Genomic DNA, 22,792 nt, shown 5'->3' with positions numbered 1-22,792 from the left:
ATGGTTTTGTGTAGTATAGTCATTCTCACAGTATTGAGTCTTCCAATCCAAGAACATGGTATATTTCTCCATCTGTTTATGTCATTCATCTTTAATTTCTTTCATCAGTGTTTTATAGTTTTTTGAGTACAAATCTTTTGCCTGCTTAGGTAGGTTTATTCTTAGGTATTTTATTCTTTTTATTATGATGGTAAATGGGATTGTTTCCTTGATTTCTCTTTCTGATTTTTTGTTGTTAATGCATAGGAATGCCAGAGATTTCTGTGCATTTATTTTGTATCCTGCAACCTTACCAAATTCGTTGATTAATTCTAGCAGTTTTCTGGTGACATCTTTAGGATTTTCTATGTATAGTATCATGTCATCTGCAAAACAGAAAGAGCCATGACCTTTGTCTAACATGAGAAAAATCGTTTCTTTAATCACTGCTGGCTGCACATGGACTATTCTTGAATAATTCTTCTCATTCCAGTGGGCTTAGTTTCTTTCACTGTGACAGTGTTGAACTTTACCTGAGCTCTATGACTTTGGAAAATGGCAGTGGTTAAGAAATCCCCCACTCTTTTGTGTTCCAAAAAAAAAAATTTTACAAAATGCAAAGAACCATCCTGCTGATATTACTTAGACAAGACTCTCAGATGAAACTCTTGTCTACTCATGACAAAAATCAGACACAGACCATCCAAATTCCTATGCTTTGTCTTGAGATTACTAGCAGAACTGTTTGTGCCCATGGACCAATTTGAACAAAATACTTGCTAACTTGACCAAACTTCAGTTGGTTGTCTTCCTTTTCCCAGGCTCCTGAACTTTGGACCATCCTTGAGTTTAAACAACAATCAGGAGATTAACCAAGCAGGGAAAATGGAACCACTGCCCCTGCCTGTCTATCTGTCCCAGAATTGTCTAGCCACTGAGAAAGACATTCCCAGTGCTATTTGGTCCCACTCATCCTACTCTCCCACCCAGTTCCTTCTTGTCTTGTGGACTCACCCCTTCCTGCCTGCTATCTGGGATGTTCTGGATCTCACAGTTGGAGTGTTCTCCCTACTGCAACAGTCCCTCTGCCCTACTGCAGTAGTCTTTTCACATAAAGGTTCTCCTTACTTAAGTCTGGATTTGTTTTTTGACACCTAAAAGACAATAGCCATTTTCATTGGTCACCAAAATTTCTTCAGTCTCTATGTTCTTCTGGTTCTCTGTTCTTACTAAACCTCTTTTCTGTTGTAATATCCCAGTTACAGATAACTACAGAAACATCTCAGGGGCAAGATGATTTTTTCATCATGTAAAACTCTGTGTAGATTGACATGCTGCAGACATGTTTGTCTCATATTCTTCAATGAAGTGCTACAACATTGTAGAATTTCTTGAATTGATTTTTACATCAATAACTCTGGAAAACTAATAAAGTTTTCCTAAGAAGCTAAGAGTGATTCAAAATTTACAAGTTGAATTTTTTGAAGCAGTGGGATTTTGATTATGCTTTTTTTTAAAAAAAAGTTCTTGTGACTATATATTTTTACCAAGTGTCTGAATCCAACCTGAAGATTCAGGTTGGCTTCTCTCTTCCGTCTCCTGTTGCATGTGTGCAGGTAATAACAAAACTGGGGAAAAATTAAGTACATTTCAAGTGGGTTTGAGAAGTAAAGCAGGTCCAAATAGAACCACACAATGGACTCTAGATCCAAATCTGTTTAAAATCACCTGTTATTTTGGATAAGCCATGCTTTTCTGCTACAATCAGCTCCAGCCCCAGCACTCCCATGACAGCTAATGCATGTTTTCATTTTTCTGCCTCTACGATTCACCTGAAAAACATTTCCATGGAACTTGTTGTTATTTGATTTGGGGATTTAATAATGTAGAAGGAACAAGTGGAAATACCATGGCATCAGGAGAATGACCCCAAAGTAGAAGTCAGAAGACCTGGGCTCTAATAGAGGGTCTGTCATTTACTTATGGTGATCTTAGGTAGCTCAGCCTCTTCTGAGCCCCATCTTTAGGGTAATTAATTCCTGCCCCATGTGGTAATCTTAAGGACAAAAAGACAATATAGGGTAATAAGAGCTTCTTAATATTTAAGTAATATTTATACTTGTTTCACATATGTATCTCATATCTTCAGTATACTGTGAGCTACCTAAAACAGAGGACTTATAGAAGTAAACACATAATAATTGTTCAGTAAACTCTTTTGGATGTGTGATGATATATATGACTGTAAGCAATTCTAAAATAAATTCCACAAATAATTCAACAAATACTTATTGTGTGTACATTATTGTGGTAGGTCCCTTACAGATACAAAAATGGATCAGATGTGAATCCTGCCCTCCAGGCACTTACAGTCCATCAGAGGATATCAGAAATGTGTATAAGTAACAAGATAGAAGATTTTTAAAATCCTAGGAGAGGTACAGAAGCAGGGCTGTAAGAGTTCACAGGAGAAATTATTTTCTAGCTTGGAAAATCATGGATAACTTCGTGAAGAAGAAATATGACGTTATTCTGAAGCATAAAGAAAATCCGGTGATGCGGAAAGGGAGACCTTTCAGTCCAAGGGCACAAGGACCCTGGCAGGTCCTGAGTTGGCTCAGAGGGATGTGCCCAGCACTATCTGGGTGACAGCTGCACCCACTTTGGCAGAGTACGTGTGGAAGTGCAGTGGAAACTTCAAAGGTGTGTACTAGAAGAGGGCTGCCTTAAAATGATGATTCCTTGATACTTACTGACCTGTATTTTTTTCTTACGGATTAAAAAACAAACAGCACCACTACAACTTGGCATCCTTCTTAGAGTAAATTTACGCTAACATTTTTAAGTATGCAAGTTTTGGTTAGCTTTCATATATTAATCTAATATTTAGAGTTATTGGAACTAGAGAAAAATGGCAAAAAGTATAAGTTTTTGTTTTATGGCCATGAATATTATGGTTTTAGAAGAAATATTACTATAATATATTGAATTTATCTCTTTAAACATATAGAATTTGTTTTCAAACATATGCTTATTGTGTTTTTTTTTTTTTTTTTTTTTTTTTTTGCGCGGGCCTCTCACTGCCGTGGCCTCTCCCGCCGCGGAGCACAGGCTCCGGACACGCAGGCTCAGTGGCCATGGCCCACGGGCCCAGCCGCTCCGCGGCACGCGGGATCCTTGCGGATCGGGGCACGAACCAGCGTCCCCTGCATCGGCAGGCGGACTCTCAACCACTGCGCCACCAGGGAAGTCCTGTTGTGTTTTTTTATTTTCTTTTTCATCAAGATTTTACAGTTTGAAATGGGGAACTGTATATATGATTTTCATTCCCTCTACAGGGTACTGAGATGGAGCTGAGCGTTATGGATTTTATATACATATATGTGCATACGTGTGTATATGTATATGTATACATATACACACATTCATATATGTGTGTGTTTATATATAATAGAGAGAGAGAGAAAGTGAGAGAAATCTACTAAATATTATTCCTGCCACCGGAAAGTCATGTGATAAATTTAATAGCCATTAAATATTACAATTACATTATAATTAGCATCAAGTTTATTTTTATTGAAAAACCAGTCCTTCTTTATGTTGTACTCTTTTTTGCATAATGGTGTCACTTTTATTTTTAAAATCTGATTAAAAATATACTTCTCACGGCTTTACATGGAGCACAGGAAGGGTATCTGACAGGAGTTGGGTTTTAAGGCGCCCTTGAGGTTGAAGCACCTTGGTGTCTGCCTCGTGGCCTGTGGGCCGGGGTCCCCTCGGTCACTGGCAGAAGGAGCCCATCTGAGTCTCGGCCAGACCACAGGAGGCCGTGCAGCCCAGGCTTAACCAGCAAACTAAATAAACATCTTAGAAATTTCAAAGCCCCCAATCTCCTCCCCACTCCCTTTACTTCCCTCAGACTGAAAAGCACAATCTCATCATCCCGAAAGGATGAGGAAATTGCCGAAATCCTCTCCCCAACCTGCCCCCCTGGCCCCCGGGTTCCTCTGGTGCCACTCTGAGGTGGGGGGGACATCACTGTGTGGCTCTAACACCAGACAGGACACCAGGGAGCCTTCTGCAGTAAGCTCATGTCAGACTCTTCAAATCACAGATAAATCATCTGCCAATACATTCACTCCCCTTTCCTTCTGCTAGAGAATGTACAGATACAATTTTTTAAAAAATCCCAAATAAGTTCATTTTCCCCATATGCCATGAAGAACGGTAGTACAAGTAGTTTCTTCTGTGAAACATGCAGTGAACTTCATTTCGTATAATAAACATTGTCCCTGTATTATTTTTTGTATGGTAACTTACTGTTTCCTACTAGCAGTTATCTTTTGTTGCCATGAGAGAGAAAAAACGTAATATTTATGTAATACTATGATGGCAGCAGATTTCTGACAAGCCCCATTTACATGGTACATTGCTCCAAAGGGTGTGTGAGTAGAAAATACAGAAGCACTATACAGACCTACTATTACATTGGAGAAATCATGAGCCTCAAAGGAGTAATAACGGTATGCTATTAAAACCATGAATACATTTTCAGTATCTGTAGTGAAACAAGACTTTATAAATATGTAAATTTCCGTTCAACAAATCCAAAATAAAATACACTAAAAAACTGATATGTAGACAAAAGTTTATTTACACCATACAACATTTTAAATATTTTATACACAGCTGCAGCAGAGAAAGCTACTCAGAGCTTTCTAGAGAAAACTGCAATAATAAAGATGTGAAATATATTATTCATATAAAAGTGAGATTATTACTTTATTGCATTTAAAGCAATGAAGAATGTAGCTCAACAAACATTCATTTAATGACAAAAACTTTGCTTTTATATTATAAAGTAAAAAGTGTAGTAATGGCCAAACAGACTGTTATAAACTTTAAAAACTGCATAAATATATACATTGTGCTTCATGGTGAAGTTTTTTGAAAACTAAACCATATGAAGCGGTTACAACATGAATCGTTGCTTGAGGTTTATCTATAAAGTTTACCCTACAAATCCATTCCACGGGTACTTACAACACAGGGTGGTCAGGACTGTACACCTGGGCTTCTCTCCACTAGCCTGACTAGGGAGAAGTTACCAAAGCAAACACCACTGACATTTGGCATGTGGAGGTGCTGACATGAGAGAGTCACACTGTCCGGATAGAAATGTCAGGCTTCCCAAGTCTTAAGTGTCAGTGCAATACATTTTGTCTCCACCTCAGTCCATTTTGATTTTGTTAAACTTCTGTTTGAAAGTCCCCCTCCTGCACATCCAGAGGCAAATTCAGACATTTCTCCCACTCTGCTGGCCTCAGTTCCAAGGTGTCCTTTGCCTCTGTATCTAAGACATTGATTGTGGTGTAATGTTGGTATTCACTGGGGTTTTTGAAAGTGTCCCATGGATTCTTGTTTGGTGCTGGGTTTTCCTGTCGAGAAGAGAGGGGAAGAGAGTCATTTATTTGATGGCTAGGATTGCTGCTTGTTGAAATTTCCAGGAAGAGAGCCTGTTCCTAAGCTTAATCCAGTTTATGTGATTCAGAGATGATTTGAAATTGTGGCCAGCTGCAGGAAGTGGTTTTGATTTCAGTTTTCTTTCATTGAACAAATTGATGAACACCTTTTTTGAGTTACCCTAAAATTTTCCAGCAATCAAAGGAAGTGAATAGTATTATAGAAGGCAAGGTAGATGATGTTTTGTTTTGGGGCATCTTGTGAAGTGTCAGGATGGCTATATGTTCAGGTAGGAAGGAGCGTTAAGTTCCTGCTAAGATTAAATGTAGAAAATTTAAGTATTTTGTCAGAATCTTTGGAGGGATAAAAAAAATTGAGGATATGTCATAGGGCATGTTACGCAACATTAAAAGCTGTAAACCCAAACTAGCCATATTTCATAAAATGAAATTTTAGATCACTGTCTTTGTTTAGTTTCTCTGCAAGAAATTATCCTTTTTAGAATATGAAAATGCTGCTGTGTGTAATCTATTTTTTTATCTGATGTATATTCCCCACAATTTTCTATATACTTGGGTAGCACACTAGCACAAATCCTTTCAAAGAGCACACCGTTTTGGGGGAAACATATCCAGCAATATAAGCATTTAAAAAAAATGTCTACAAGTCATTTCTTCTTAAGTTTCACAGTCCACACCCTCTAATTACCTAAGATTTAAGATCTGCCTAATTATGACACCACCGAGACCTTCCATGTTATAGGTGCTCGATGACTGCATGAGCAGACATCATTTGTGGTTTTTATAGTCTGGTATTTGCTGAAAGTTAGCAGTAAAATTTCTCTATTTTAAAGAAGTATGATTTAAAGATTTCTGTAAAATGAAGGGCTTTGAATAGGATACACTAATCTGAATAACGTCAAAGAACAAGAAGGAAATCATGACTGAAATCTCCTTAGACAAAACTTAAGCTAAAACAACTATGGTTGTTAAATGCGTCCTTTACTCCCTCTCCCTTCCCCCCCACCCATCCCCCCACAAATTCTGGCCTTCAACTGACTATAATCAATTAGCAGGGGGAACATAAAACAGGTTCTTGAATAATTATTTGGATTCCATTCAGTATATTAAAAATCATTCTCTGGTTGGGATAGGCCAAAGAGGCGACTTACAGAAATACTTATAACTAGAAATTACGTTATTAAAATTCTCAATACATTAGATGTTTTCAGCACTTATTAGCCTTAATCATGAGGACACACAAGAAAAAATAGCTAATAGGTAAAGATTTAATAAAAAGTTATCTTTGGAGAGATGTACAGTGGATTCATTCTGATTTAGTCTAATACCCTAAAGTCTCATGAAATATATAGTCTTATAACTCTCCCCTTCTCTCTCTCTCCCTTTTTTCTTTCCCTGTCTCCTTCCTTGCTTCCCTTCAACCCATGTTTATTTACCAGCTGCTCTGTGCTGGCATCGTATTAGGTGCTAGGGAGAGTCAGGTGATAAATCACTTGGTGAAAAGCACATGGTCCACCAGGGAGCATAGATTTAAAGCCCAATGCACACAGTACCAAATTCCAGTTACTCCATTCCATATGAACGTGACCTTGAACAATTTCTCTGAATCTCAACTTTACTATTTGCAAAAGAGAGATATGCTTTGTCTTTTGGGCCAAAGGAGTTGGCCAAGGGTGCAGCTCATTACCTACTTCGTGGGGCTGCAAAGATAAAAAACACAGAGGGGCTTAGCATGATGCCTGATTTTAATAAATGCTCACTAGATAGTAATCATACACATCATAAAGGTGTCTATAGTTAAATGAAGGTATAAAATATACAGTTATATCCACATCTACGATCTGGAAAAAGTGCTGAGGGAGTTCAGAGGGTGGAAATACAGCTTCCCTTTGTGGAGCACAGAGAACTTTCTGAGAAAAGTGACATTAAGGCTGGCATAGAAGAATGGGCTTTGTCATGAAGGCATATGTGTGGTTGGAGGTTGGGTGGCTGGAAAGGCACGTGTACCAAGAAGTACAAACCCAGAGAGCGTGGAGATAGGACATCTCAGAACAGTGCCAATTCATTTTAGCTGGAGTGAAAAAGAATATCAGAAAAAAACAAGCAAATGTGAACTGAAAGCCAGATCATAAGGGGCTTCGCCTGCCAGGCTACTTCCCAATTTGGAATTTATTTTGTAGGCAATGAAGAATGGTTGGACCTTAGAGGGCACTACAGGAACCTGAGCCATCAGTCATCAATGCAAAGCCATGGGGTGGATTTATCCATCTTGGAGGAGGGCTGTCTCAAGGAGCTTTCTGAGAATCCTAGGTTTGACAGAGAGTTGAATTAGTTCAATCCTAAAAGGATTCAAGATATGTAAAGTGTTAGTTCACTGGCTTTAAAAATAAAGGTTTCATTATGTTTGGAACAAGTGTGATTTTCCTTTTATATTTTAAAGATCAAGCACCATGGATACAGGAACTAAAAAGGCCCATTTTAAACACTGTCAGGATGTCTAGATTCTAATTTCAAAGAATATTATTGCCAGTACGGGACCGATCGAATTTCCGAGAGCTTCTATTAGTGGGTAATAAATTAGTTAATGTGGTTCATCTCCTCTGGCATCCCATAGTACTCCCTGCTGAGCTGTGGTTCTCACCACTGTTCCCAAGTGTGTGGACACCCTTGAGTGGAGAAGAACCGCCACCCCCAGCAATCAGGGTGGGAACAGGACCCCCAGGGAATGAGGGGGCTGGGAGTCAGGGGGTGGTGCCCATGGGGCCACCCATCTTCCTCTGTGCTTGGGGTGGATGGATTCTCGCGTGGAAAGTGTAAACTGTTCAACGGTCCAAAGAACGATCAACCTTGGAACAGCCCGTGGGGATCACTGAATTCCACAGGGAGAGCCACCCAGGCCAGGAAAGCTTTCAGTGGAGACCTAAATCCTGATATAAAATTCAATCAGAGTTGGTACAAGTTCCTGATTTGATGTAACTGTTTTACGTTGGTTGGTTTGCTTTTTGAGCTCAAGTATAGAGCAGGGGCGATGTACGTAAACTGAAGCATGTGTGATAAAGGCCTGATAAATTATAAACTCAGTATAAGCCAACATGCGTGAGGCTTCCAAAAATACAAATATGGTCTTAGGCTGTATAAATAGAGAAGATTAATGGAATATGAGAACTCAGAGCCACCGGAAACATGGCCTGGGCTGCCTGCACGTTTCCCTCAGTTCCCAGCCGGGGTTGAGGGTCTGGCAGACTTGTGAGTCCCTCCTGCCTCCATCCTTTCCTCTTTCCCTCCTTCCCTTCACCTTTTCTTCCCTCCCTCTCTTCCTTCTTTCCCTCCAGTCTACGGATCGAGGGGACAAAGGGAAAGAGAATGTGTATATTTTACATTCTAAAAGAGGGAGAATTTGGAGCTGCTGCTCGCGCGGGTGGGATCCTGATGGAGACACTCACAGGGAAAGGCTGTTAACAATGCCTACCCCTTGTAGGGATTCAGGTGCTGTCCAGGCTGGAGCAGGGAGACGGACTTAATGGTCTTTTGGTTTCCCTTTGATTCCCCACATTCTACATAATTACCATCATTTGCAGGTGCCAGGCAGGTGCTGTGAGTTAGGAGCCGGAAAAAAAGATGAAACAGACTTTATTGAGGTTTGTGTCTCGAACATGTCTTTCTCCACCCAATTATGCACTGTTCCATTAGCAATGTGCCACTATGAATTATATGACTGAATTAAGGATAGTGAACTCACTCGCACATCCCTTATTAATCAGAACTGAATAAGGATTTTTTTCTCTGTTCTCATGTATTTAGGACAATAGTGAAGCAGCAATGACAACTATCCTCCCCACTCCTAACCTCCCAAATGATAAATATTTATAAATCCTTTCTAGAAAAGGCAGGCTGCTGCAGAGCTGTGCTGTAATTAGTAGACTATTTTGGTTGTCAGGAAACTGAGATACAGATATTTGTGCCATTAATGATTTAATACCCAGACCATACAAGGGGAAATTATAGTCATATTATAGCAGTCAGCCAGCTGTATCTGTTGCATAAGGCTTTTGGATTGGTAAACATAACCTTCTCTTAAAAAAAAAAAAACAAAATGAAGTTTCTTCAGTTTATTTCAATGTTAGCTTTCAACATTCCAAAATGAGCAGCTAATAAGTTTAGGTCTAATCTCAATGGTGCAATTTTCATTTTCCTGCTAACTAAAAATTGACGGGTTAATCTTTGGTGCAGGGGCGGTAGACGGAGAAAGAACCACTCACTACGTGTGTTTTCTCTACGCCTAGCGCTGTGTTGATGATTCCACATAACACATGATTCCTGCTGTATGGAGGAAAATAGACTGATATACACAAGCTCTTTAGAGACCAATGAAGAGTTAAAGTGTATATACTTCTGATAACCTTCATTTAACAAATGCAGATTAAACTATTAGACATGCAAGAAATCAAGAGCGGCCATTTACTGGTCACTTACCATGCGTGACCAGCATCATACTCAGTACTGAGAAGAATACAAGAAAAACACAAAGACACATAAATTCTTGCTATTGATAAGCTAATGATACTAATCAGGAAGCCAGGATTAAGACCCATACACATATGAAAGAATCACTAGCATTAGAAAGCGACCCAAAATACCTTAGAGTGACATGTATTTCAGAAGGCCAGAGGTTGGGAGGAGTAGGTCCAGCCAGGGCCTGCAAAAGTGTGAGGCAAAGAAGGAGTGCCACGCTTGGAGAGGAGAAGCGTGGGGTCAGACGGCTGTCCCAGCTCCAGCCTTCAGAGCTGAGTCTCAGCTTGTAGCATCTCAGGGTCCCACCCGCTTTGGAAAGTGTGAGGATCGAAGGAAGCGTATTATTAATGACTGTTTTTCTATGCCCAAATTAGAAGGAGAAAATTGAGGTTCAGAAATTGAGCTTTGTAATTTGCTCAAGATCGTTCTTGAGCTCTCGAGTTCTTAGCAGAAGCTAACTGTCTGCTAGAAAACTCAAGCAGATAGCTCTTGCTTGAGCTTTCTTCTACAGATCTTCCTCAACTTACGATGGGGTTATGTCTCACTAAACCCATCATAAGTTGAAAATATCATAAGTCAAAATGCATTCAATACACCTAACCTACTGACCATCATAGCTTAGCCCAGCCGAACTTAAAGGTGCTCAGGCACTTACATCAGCCTATAGTTGGACAAAATCATCTAACACAAAGCCTGCTTTATAATAAAGTGTTGAATATCTCACATAATTTATGGAATACTGCACTGAAAGTGAAAAACAGAATGGTTGTCTGGGTACAGAACGGTTGTCAGTGTATCAGTTGTTCACCCTCGTGATCTCGGGGCCGAGTGGGAGTTGTGGATTTCTGCCTCTGCCCAGCATCACGAGAGAGTACTGGACCACATCTCACTAGCCTGGGAAAAGATCAAAATTCAAAGTACGACTTCTACTGCATGCATATTGCTTTTGCACCATCATAAAACTGAAATATCTTGTCGAAGCATCATACTGATTTCTGGATGCCTGCTCCAGTGCTCTCACAAATAATGATACAGTCTTCTCTGGAGCTTTGATTGTGCCATGCACATAGTAGCTGCAAAACATCATTTTATTTGATTACATCCTATGCTAGCATTATAGTAGTGGGAATGAGTGAAGAGAATCGCTGCAATCAACAATCAAAGCCCCCAGCGCTGATGTGTATCCTGAAACTCTTTTCCCTACTCTGGTAGACAAAACCCACCACTCTAGTTTTAGGTAGCAACTCTCTCTCTCTCTCCATATATATATATATATATAGAGAGAGAGAGACAGATATATGTGTTATTTATATATTATACATTTATAATATATATTATCTATCTATATTATATAGGTTATATATATTACATTTAATGACCTTAAAATGCCAGGCATTCTAATGAAAATATTTAGTCAAGTACTTGGAAATTTGAATTAGCTGACTTTTAACTCTGATGATAAAAGGTCCAAGTGAATCCAGCACATTTTGGATATATAACTAATTGCAATTAGACCTTATAATTGAGGACATTTGAAATACGAATAAAACACTTAAAGACTCTGTCATTCCTAATTGGCTTCTTAGTACATTTCAAAGCACCTTCGGGGGATTATTCCTTATTTTTCAGTTTGCCACTCTTGTGTTCCCAAGACATCTGGGAGCTTCCCGAAGGCAGGGGGGACAGCTGACATGATGCATCTTTATCGTGGCATCAGGCACCGATGAAGTAAAGCATACTCACCAGACTGCTTGTATTTGGTATATCCCGAAATCTGTCCAAAGTTTGAAATTTCTGATTGAGTTCCTGAAACAGTTCCATATGCCTCTTCCTTGTATGCATGACCTTCTGCAAAAGAGAGTAAGATGGCTCTCGTTTCTAATCTGATTTATGCGTTAAAAGAAGAGATTTAGTATTTTGCTATGCTAATAAGGGAAATCAAGTTTTCCAGGAGCTAGAAGGTCCCAGAAGATGCCAGAAATGCAAATGGTTTGCACCAAATCCTTGTCTTATGGTCCGCACTTCTGGAACATGAAGAATTGGCTATTTCTTCCACTTACAAGATTACCAAAAAATAGTTTTCTCCTGTGGGTGCATTAAAAATACAGCAGTCATTCCTCTGTAAGGTTTTCATCATTCAAAGTTAAAGCTGTTTTACAAAAATTGTTACAATATAAAAAAAAGTTTAAACATTTTGACTTATAAAGCACCACAGTCTCTCAGTGTTTGTCATGGGAGATATTACATTTTTATGTTTTATTTCTATAAACACTAAAATCTTAGCTGGCTGTACTAAAGGGGAAGCAAACTCCCAGGCCCTGCCATTTAAGGCTGACTCAAAGCACTAAAGTGTCTGAAATATAATGTGAGATCTGAAATCTTACACTTTCCCTGTGAATAGTGATTGAGCTTCGCAGAAGGAAAATCTGACCCATAGGTTTCACGTATTTGTTTACAAAATAATCTTAACACTTAGAATTCAGAGCATGAATTGTGGTTGATGAGCTTCTACAACCACAGATACAAATATATTGATATCCTTCATCCCTGGTGATATACTTCTTCCAACTTCATCATAACTCAACAAATCGAGTCAGAAATCAAAAATGACCTGGGGTAAGTATAATACCATGAGCTGAATCTTTTTCTGTTACAGAGCATTTAAAAGAGCGCTAACAAAGAAGAGTTAGATAATAAATACCCTGTATTTACAAGTGTAAAGGAGAAAATACCTTCCTCTACTGTGATTTTTAAAAGTTAAAAATGTCAAAATTTTGGTGGTTCTCCAAGATTATGCCTTCGCGTTTGTGTAAGATTTTATAGTTTTTTTAAGCATGCGATTCATAATTCACCATTTGCTCTTGTGGATTGCATGGGTATACTATATTCATGCCTAAGCTAGGATTTGAACATTTGGTCTATTGTTTTAATTATCAAATATTTTCAAAAGTAAGGATTTGTTTTGAAAAAAGAAATATATCTTTGGAGGAAGATCTATAATGCCCAATTTTCTTCTCAAAAGACATTTGCGTAGAACACTTTATCTCCTTGAGAACAAAAATGGCAAAAGAAAAATGCAAATGGCATTTTTAACATATCTTAAAAAGGCTTCTTCTCTCTTAGGCCAACTTTAATTTCCTATATTTAATGAATCTGTGTTTAGGCAATACTTTGTTTAGCTAATTCTTCCATTTTCACTAGCCTACTTTCATAAGAGAGAATTCTGCCATTTTAAGTCTTGCTCTACTGGATTATTTCCACCTTGGCTCTTCTGAGCTCTTGGAGTTCGCTGTTGATGAATCAGGTGGGGAAGATGGGAACATGGCACCATCACTGGTGACAGGAGCATGAAACACAGCACCCGGCTACAGAGTGATGAACTTCCCTGCAATTTTCGGGAGAGTACAAGAAACAGATTTACAGGGTTTGCAGAGAAACACCAGACAAACGTAACTTGACTAGTGATAGCTGATGAAGACTGATGAGAGGGGGATTTGCATAAGCAACGCGATGGAGGGATATTAAGGACCAAGTAGCTGGCAAACAATGCAGTACATTCTATCCTTAGGGAGGCAAATATTTCCAGCAGCACCAGGTCCTAAGACACTGACTAAAATACGGATTTGTGTTACAAGGAATGCTTTTTTTTTTTTTGCAGGAGCCAGACTCTGACGGTGGGGTGGGGATGGGCGGGTCTGATGACTTTCAGGGAACTTGGGGCGGGGAGGGGGGGAGGAATGTTTTTTTAAAAAAAACAAAACAAAACTATAGTCATCAGAATATTGACTCTGGCTCTAACTTACAAATAGTGATTTTCATGATAACGAGTCTAACCACACAGTTACTTTGTGCTAGGGTGCAGTCGGAGTGATGTCATAGTACTGACATTTCTCTAACGATATTTCATTCTGTCAGTTAATACATATTCATGACATCTCATATTGAGCTAAACGGGGGAGTAACAATGGTGTGCAAAATCTGGCAGAGTCCCTGCCCTTTTATAGTTTGAGGTGTAATGGAGGACCTAGGTGTTAATCACATAATAACTCAAATGAAAGTTAAATTAGACTGTGGTAAGGAAAACAAGCAGTGCTGTTATAGCAGTACGTGACAGGGAAATTTGCTAAGAGAAATCCAAGTGAGGTCAGTTCCCCAATATTTCCATATTCATTTTTAAGTTTCAAATTCTCAAATCAGTTATTCCTGCATCGTGTTTGTTCTCTTTCTTCCATTTTATAAAATGCAGAGAATTCCTAGTACAACTTGTAATCTTATGCCCAAATCCCCTTTCCTCAAGGAGATCATTCTTTTCCAAAGAGATGGACTTATTTTCTTCTAAGATGGTTGATACTACTAGCACAGCAAGCCTGCTCTAACGTGGTCCTGTGGTGGGTTTGCTGTGTCATCTTCCACTTATCTTTTATTTCATCAGAGGGTCCCAACTTTGCACTGGGGGACTGTCCATCAAGGTCTTTACCGTCCCCTCCCAAGAGGTGAGTTTTTCCATATCCTTCCAACAAAGTTCTCTTTTGTCTGTCAGTCAAAGTCACTCTCTCTCTCGTAACCAAATATCTCTGATGGGTAAAAGCATGTTTAATGAAGCAAATAAAGTGTCAAATATATCCCGTGGAAATGAGGATACATTAACTGATAGGAGTTTTTAAATCATATCCTGATTGAATGGGCAGTGCCTGATTCTGAATCGAGTGGATTTTATTTTGAGGAGATGGATTGTTAAGACATTCTCAGAAATATATATGGTGGATACCACTATGATATAACCAAAGAGCCGTTTGCAATGTTCTCCGTAAGTTCATGAAAGCTACTCTGAACCATAAAGCTCAAGGACCCTGAAATGAATATAAAGACAAATGAAAAATTTAGATGCTAAAATTCAAGGCCCTTCCTATCTAGAAACATCCTCATGCCAGATAATCATTCTAATTTGAAACTGCCATCTTAGCACAGCCAGAAATCACCATAGCAATGATGGCCTGCTGCTTCTGAGAGGAGTGTCACATTAGGGTTGCCAAGGGGCAGCTCACGTATCTGTCATGGGCCCAGTTTGACCTTCCATGCATGATTCCTTCTTGTTCATAAACTCAAGTCCATCTTTCTGCTTTTCTTAGTGGGGAAGGTTCCATTGACAAGAAAGCCAGCATCACAGTGAATATTGGATGGTTTCTATCCCAGTAGTGTTCTGGGATAAAAACTTAAGCTGCAGTTTTAGTTGTCACAAGTAATAAGGGTTTCCCTTGCTTTATTTACTTGCCTAAATAATTATTTATTTGAAGCAGTCATGCCTTTGATGATCTTGCTTACCTAATTACAAGTTTTCATGCTTATAAATCTTACTGGTTCATTTTGATGGCTCTTTTAGGATTTTTACAGACCTTAGTGTTTATCTGTTTACCTTTTCCTTTCTTTTGTGACCTAAACATCCTGTGTCTCAAAGAAATTGACTTCTGTGACAAAACTGTAACTCATGTGGATTTTCTATTGAAGCAATCAAATATATTCTAATTGGCAATACATATAAAATTCAGGTTCCTTCAGTTATAACGCCTTTCAAATATTACAGGCATCTTTTGCAGTAAAGATAAATGCTTGGCAATGCTCCCCTGCACTCAGATTATTATCGTCCAGCCTTTTTCAAAGCTGTATTGAAGCGCTATCCCAAGAAGACCAGCCACCTAACTGCACAAAAGTAATGTCTCCGAATAGCTTTTTTCACAGGACTCTTATCTTTTATTTTATATCTTTGTAATTCAAGGGAGGCAGTCTTGGCAGCCTTCTAATTGTTGGAATTAGAGAAAAAGTGATACACTTTCATGAAATTTCAGATATTTGAGAAAAATTAGGATGTGAATAAACTTCATGTCTTGAGCTCCTATTACATCCCAGACAATCTCCTTGATTACATACTTGGGACATATCAAATCTAACAGCTCTAGGTCTGGACAAATTTGGATTACGATCTTACCTCCATGGCTTTCAAGTTGTGTGGTAAGAGGCCCCAAACCCAACCTCCCTTTAGCTACAGTTTCAGCAGTCAGAATAACCTTGGAAGATTGTTTTGAAGACTTAAAAAGGGCTATAAGTCACATCACTGGAGCACACAGGTAAGAGCCAGAGGAGCCATTATTAGCTTTCCCAATCCTCACAATAACCCTGGGAGGTGGTGGTCCCTATCTCACTTGACTGATTAGGACACTTAGCTTGAGAGGCCGGTAAGGCTCCCAGCTCACACAGGTGGTGGGAGGTTGGAATCCATTCTGAGTCCAAGGGAATTCTCTCTGCATGCTGCTTGCTGTCTCAGATGGACGCCGCAGGTCCAGGGAGCCTCCTTTATCGGACCATTCAAGTCTGTGATTATGCCATCTCAATTCTTCTGATGGAAGAGGAGACGGAACAGTCCAGAGTGGGTGAGGGGCCTTCTGTAGAGAGGCCATAAGCTCTGTGGCTATTGATCACCCTGCAATGGTCCCAAAGTACTGCAATTCTGGTTTGAAGGCTGGTCTCCTTATTTTGTCTCTGAACACCTCGTGGGCCGTGACTTTGCCTCCCTGACACCTAGCACGGTGTTTGACGTTCTGAAGGTGCTCGACAGATGGGTGTGGAATAAATTAAATGAATGAGATGTCATAGATACATAGGCCTTGGAAGGCCATCATAAATCCTGCCCCCTCTCGTTCTATTCAAGAGGTCTCCCCACTGGAGGGAAGACTCATTTTATTGGCCCCAGACAAAAAGCCTCCCTCTCTGTTCTGGTCCTCTTGTGCTCCCTTATTTCCCATACAAGTGTCTTATAAAGGGCCTGCAGGTGGTTTGAAACAAACTGAAGGTTTTCTCTTCCAAATTCAGAGTCTTGAATCATAGAGTTGGAATCTCTTTAAGCCTGAATTACAGATAAGATAGGCTTTACTATATATAAACTTTTAGAAATGGAAAGAAATTGCTAGAAAAAATTGGAGAATCTCCTGACTATAAACTTTAGATTATGGGGCTGGGAAATCATGTGCTGTTAGGAATTAGAAACCACTTGGCCCGAATTACCTTTTCAGTGTTAGGCGTTTATATAGCTATACTGCCAATGTCTATATTTACTCATATAAAACTAGGTTTATCTCTACTCATCTCACTGCTTTACAGGCTTCAATCCAGAGTGGGCTGTTGAATACTAGTCTGCAGTGATGGGAAAACCCATGTCAAGGAAGCAAGAGACACTGCAGGAATTAAGGTTGACTATCAAATCAAAGTCACATTGTGGGAAGGGGATGATTTATGTACTTTTCTTTGGCCAGAGTCCCAATGTATCCATAAGACAGAACCTGTAGCCATTTGAAATGTCTGACATTACAGTGTCTATTTACGTTTCAAACATGTTTCTAGTTGAATAAATATGTACTCAGGGCTTAAAAGAAACCAGACAAAAGGTCTGGAAAGACCGAATAAGGTGTGTGTGTGCATATATATATATATAGTCACTGTCACTCAAGAGTATACTTGGCTACAAATAAATAATTTTGCAACAGTTTAAATTTAGGAGGCTACAAGAGATGGATATAGCCAAGTTTGCAGTGCTCAAATTTTTCCTCCCAAAATGTGCAGATTGCCTAACAAAATGTACCCACTGCTGGGGGTCGAGGACAAAGCAGGAAGGGGGCTTTTATGAAAAGGACATTTCTAAGAAATCCTATGCTTTCTATTGATATTTAGAAATTAATTTAAATTTTATCTTCTATGTCATAGCTTAGCTGTGTTCACAGTGATATAAAATCAGTATAAAATAATATTTTATCTTACTTGACTATGTTCTCCCAAATCTTCCAATAAAATTAAGTCCCCACAAAGATACTTCATGATCACCCTGGATCGGTGCTGTCTTGTGCCTGCTGCCCACCACCATTGCCCAGAGCGAGAAGCATGGGTTTACTGGGAGCGGAGGACTCACTAGAAACGTCAAAGGAACATTCTAAGGCATGTTTAAAAGGCTGCATGGTTCCCATGGAAGAATGTGACAAGGTTTATCCCCATGGTTTTGCAAGAGAAAATACAAAATAGATACCTCTCTCCATGTATTTTTAACATGGAAAGAATAACAATGTCTATTACGGTTTCAGAATGGAGGTTTGTAATAGCGTTCCTAAGAATTCCTTGAGCTTCGTCCTCAATCCAAGACAGACACTTTAAACCACCTGCCAAATATTTTTGATTTAACATCATATTAGTCACCTTAATCCCTAAAGTATTAAAATGCAACTCATCCTAGCTAGATGTCACCTTGGCTTCCCTGGATCTGTTTGTGGTACTAGTAGGAACCCAGGCTCAGACCCATAGAGCTATCTTTCTTCTGCCCCCCTGCCTTTTGACCCTATGCTCAGTTAAGGATCTGATCTTGACTCTGCAGTGTCCCTTTATCCATTTCCTTTCCTACCACCTCTAGGAAGTGGACCTTCATTTCTTCTTTCTTCGACCAGTCACTTCCTAATTTATATTTCAACTTCCTCATTCACCATACTATAATCTCTCCTTCCTATTACTGCCATATTTATCTTTCTGTAGCCCAGATTAGTCCTAAAAATATTCCTCACTAAAAATAAACAAAACAAAACACAACAGAAAAGACTTAGCAGCTTTTAGTAACAAATCAGGTAATTGTTTCCATGGTTGCAAGCCCTTCACTATATGGTTTCTAAATTTCCCCTCTGTCTGTGCTTTTCTTCCACAGACCCCATGTTATGGTGAATTTTGACTTGCTTCTTGTTTCTTGCACATGCCACACTCAGCCAATCTCTATGCCTTTTCCTCCTCTGGGAATTTCTACCTGCCATTTCTAGCTCCTTGAGTTATATTTGATGTGGGTAGCTTTGAAGTCCCATGTGGCTATCTTTGAGGTGTTACCTCCATAGTGGTCCATTTTTTACACTGCTCTCTGCCCCAACTCAGATACAGTGCGTGATCATTTTTTACTAAAGCAAGCCAGATTAAAAATTCAATTTTTCATCACTCACTCAACAAAGCCTTATTGGATGCTTACGATATACCGAATCTCTGCTTGGAGTTGGGAATTCAAATCCAGTAACAGGTTTGGTCACAGAACATAGGGTCATCACTACAGTATTTTCTGTGTATTTTCCAGAAAGTAAGAATCCATGTTCCACCATTTTATGACCAGTCAACCTTTTGCTTTCTTTGCTCAATATTGTCTTGGAGATCAGCTCCATGAAAGGGCTCTTCCCATGTATGACACTTACCCACAGGGTTTTATGGATAACGTGAGTTAAGAGAATATTGTTTTCATGTGTAGTTTCTGGGGAGTGTGTGAAGGGAAGATGCTTTCAGGAGTCCAGGAGGCAAAGTTTCTCTGTCACTGACAAAATGCCTGAGTTGGCCATTGTGTGGTAAATCTTCCTGGGGTTGGGTGAGGGTTAGCAGAAAGACTGACATAAACAGACTTAATTTATCCAGCCTGAATTAAAATGGGGAGGGGACAACTTGAACTCTTCTTCAAGGACCATCCATAAAGAGCAGATAGATTGTGTTAAACGTCTCAATGTGGCCATAACTTTTCTGAACACAATCTATGAGACATCTGCTACATAAGCGTAGTTGCACATAGACGAAGGGGAACACTACTAAATGGTTGCTTAAAAAAGAAGTAATACCTCAAAGACTTTTTCTGGCAAGATTTGACACCTATAGAAATCACACAATAACTAAAGCAATTAAAGAGCACAAGAAAATATCCAGGGTTGCAGTGTTGCCACTTCCTTTCTTTACTAGCAGATGTTTCAATAATATCCTGGCTGTATGTTGGGATCCTAAGCACAGGAAGAAGGATCCGCTTAGGGAGTCTGCTACCAGTTGCCATAGAGAAAAATACAAATACAAAAGAAAAATCACAATTTTTCTAATGCTCCAAAGGACACCGTATGATTAGATCCCTTTTCAGTGCTGGCAATTACATAACTTCAGTTGGTTGCACTGAGGCTCAATTTTAGATCTAGATTTTTACTATATTTTATCACTGATGCCTAGTGAGTTAATTCCCACCTCCTTCCCTTTGTACTAACACAACAACTGATTGTTTTCAAGAATACACACACACACACACACACACACACACACACACACTATGATCCTCTCTTTTGACTACCTGAAGAATTACTAGAAAAAACCCTAAAATATCTGTCCCTTAAAAGGCACTAAAGAATCTAAAAGTGAAGACTTTTGCTTATTTCTCTTTGAATTTATAGTCTTGATACTTTTACCTTAACAATTTAGAATATAATGAAATATTGGTTCTGTGCCAGGTTACTACAATTGAGCCACATCAGTACTAAAATGTGCCATGTAATCACTGAGGTCAGATTCATTACCATTACTTTGTATCTTGTACAAATACTCCTGAAATATGCCTAAAAAAGACCAATTTTCCTTAGACTTTATTCAAGGTAAAATCAGGACTTGCTCACCATTGCAGTAAATAAAAACAATTGTCTCCCTTTTGATACCTGATGTGCATTACTGAGCTACAACACTCATCTTCATAAATGAAATGATGGAATTACGAGTTCCCATGTTCTGGGAGGCTTCTGTAATTTTAGGACTATCAGCTAAGAGTGTTGAGTTCTATGTAAGTATCACAACAGTACAAATATGCTGGAGAAATTGATAATGTATTATATCCAATTATGTCAGCAGGCTATGAATCATATCCAATTATCAAGATGCATAAGTGCATTTTATGTGATGCTCCAACATCATTAATTTTATGCATAGCACAAGCTGCTCAAACGGTATGATTTCAGTAATTTCTAGCATCAGTATTACAGCAGCAATATAAATTGGAAAATGAACATCTTCGTCTTGTTTATATCTGTGAAAAAGCATTTACCAAACACAGGAGTACATTGAACCAACACTTGCTATTGGAAAAAAGAGTCTGGAAGGTACCACAGGGAGCCTATGGTACCACTGACTCAAGGCAAATCAGTCCTGAGGAAGCCTAGCTACCCAGCCAAAGCCCCTCACACGGCTCTCTTCACATCCTCACTGAAGTAAAACAAACACAATTGTTTTAAATATGAAAAATCAAGAAACCGAAATTCCTACCTCCCAACAAACTGAGGGAGGTAAAAAAATTGACCAAGTTCAACTCTCAACATAAATTGTCTGCTTATCTTAGTGTTTATGAAATGGATTCTTTACTTGTCTGGAAAATCTCAGTCTTAGCATACATTTAAAGCAGTTAGAACTTAAATTTTTTTCTACAACTAGTTATACAGTAGGGATTTTAATTAAAAATGTTTGACTTCTCATTTAATTAAAAAAAAAGTAGAACCCCTACACAGATGCACAGGGTAATATGTTTAAGTAATTATACACCAACTTTGAATTCAAGTAATTAAAATTAAAAAAATAATCCTTAGACACTTACCTCAAAGTCAAGGTCTGAATATCGTGATTTTCTTCTCTGTTAGATATTTTTTAAAAAGAAGAAAAACCAATAAAGTTATGTTCAGTCATTCAAATAAAACAAAATTTACTGCTTTCAATAAGATAATCCTGCTTCATTGTGTTATAAGTATTTCCTGCACATAAGAATCTGTGAACATTTTTATGATTTCAAACTATTCCACTCACATTATTCCATTTTCACTTTGGACTTCTTTTACAATTGAAGAATATAAATATACAATATATTTCTCTTGGCCTCTTAACTCTAATTTTTTCAATAAGGAAAAAAAATTTAAGTGAAAATTCACACAAAACATTCAATCTTGAAGGAGACTTTCGGTCTACTACAGCAAAACTACTTTATAGACACAAAGGGTTCAAAGCTGTGTGGGAAAATCATCTAGCTGTCTCAAGACCTTGCACCATCCCCCTGCAATCTTCATTTCTACCAAATTCTATCCAACCCTCTGTCTATATTCCAAAGTTCTATATAGGTCTCACCCATAAATTTCTTAGTATTTGGTAGTCCTCCATGACAGGAAAGTCCCTCTCAGTGCTAGGCATTAGGAGCTGAAGTATTTGCTCTAATTTAGTAAAATGAATAACAAACAGTCTACACCTCAGCAGGACATGGATATTGATGTAAATACCTCACTATGCCTCTGACTCTGTTAAACAGTTCCCGAATCTAGTTACAGGTAAATATGCCTTGATAAAATCAGGAAACATGATTAAAATGAAATTAATGTGATTATATAATATTAGTGCAGGGAAGGTGTTCTAAACATCTGCTCTAAGCAGTCACTGGATTCTTAGAATGATTAGCTGTAGAAGGAGATAGCTGATAAATACAGAGTTCACCAAATTGTTGAATATCAAAAGTTTCCATACAGGCTTTTTCTCTCTCTTTTTTTTTTTCTTTTTTGAAGAAGTGGGAATGAAATACAGGGGGAATTAATAAATATTAAACAACATGTAATATCCAGGAAGTTGGGAAAATATATGAACCTTTGGACAAACTTCTTCTGTTTTATTTGTTCCTCTTCTCCCATCCCAATAGCTATAGCATACATTTCAATAACCTACGAGGGAATCGTATCCAAGATAGGTGAGAGATTCTTGTAACTGTTGAGTATCAGGAGAGAAAGAAAGGAACTAATGCAGTTTACTGGAAAATATGACTAAATTTCTCCAGTGAGAGTTAAAATCGTCACTATAGACCTGGAACCTTCCTAGGTAACCAACCTCCCCCAAAGGATGTTGCAGTAAACAGAAAGCAACATACCCAAAGAGAGATTTTGTTTAATAAAAAGTTTAGAAGTTCTGAAATCATTTGATTTTGGTGGGGCTGCTTA

General features: G+C 38.6%; 1 protein-coding gene across 1 annotated transcript in view; it reads right to left on the bottom strand.

The window, feature by feature from the left end:
* Positions 1-5,228: 5,228 nt before the first annotated feature.
* Positions 5,229-22,792, bottom strand: part of ADGRB3 (adhesion G protein-coupled receptor B3) — a gene marked incomplete at both ends in the record, with an annotated part of 793,681 nt that continues 776,117 nt past the window's right edge. The window contains 3 exons of the mRNA XM_082669119.1: positions 5,229-5,417; positions 11,718-11,822; positions 21,418-21,453. Of these exons, the coding sequence (XP_082525245.1) occupies positions 5,229-5,417; positions 11,718-11,822; positions 21,418-21,453 (330 nt within the window). The remainder of the gene's footprint in view (positions 5,418-11,717; positions 11,823-21,417; positions 21,454-22,792) is intronic.

This window comes from Grampus griseus (genome assembly GCF_964374135.1).
Source record: "Grampus griseus genome assembly, chromosome: 13".
NCBI classification, from domain to species: Eukaryota; Metazoa; Chordata; class Mammalia; order Artiodactyla; family Delphinidae; genus Grampus; species Grampus griseus.
The sequence above is the reverse complement of the archived record's forward strand: the minus strand, read 5'-3'. Positions and strand labels throughout refer to the sequence as shown.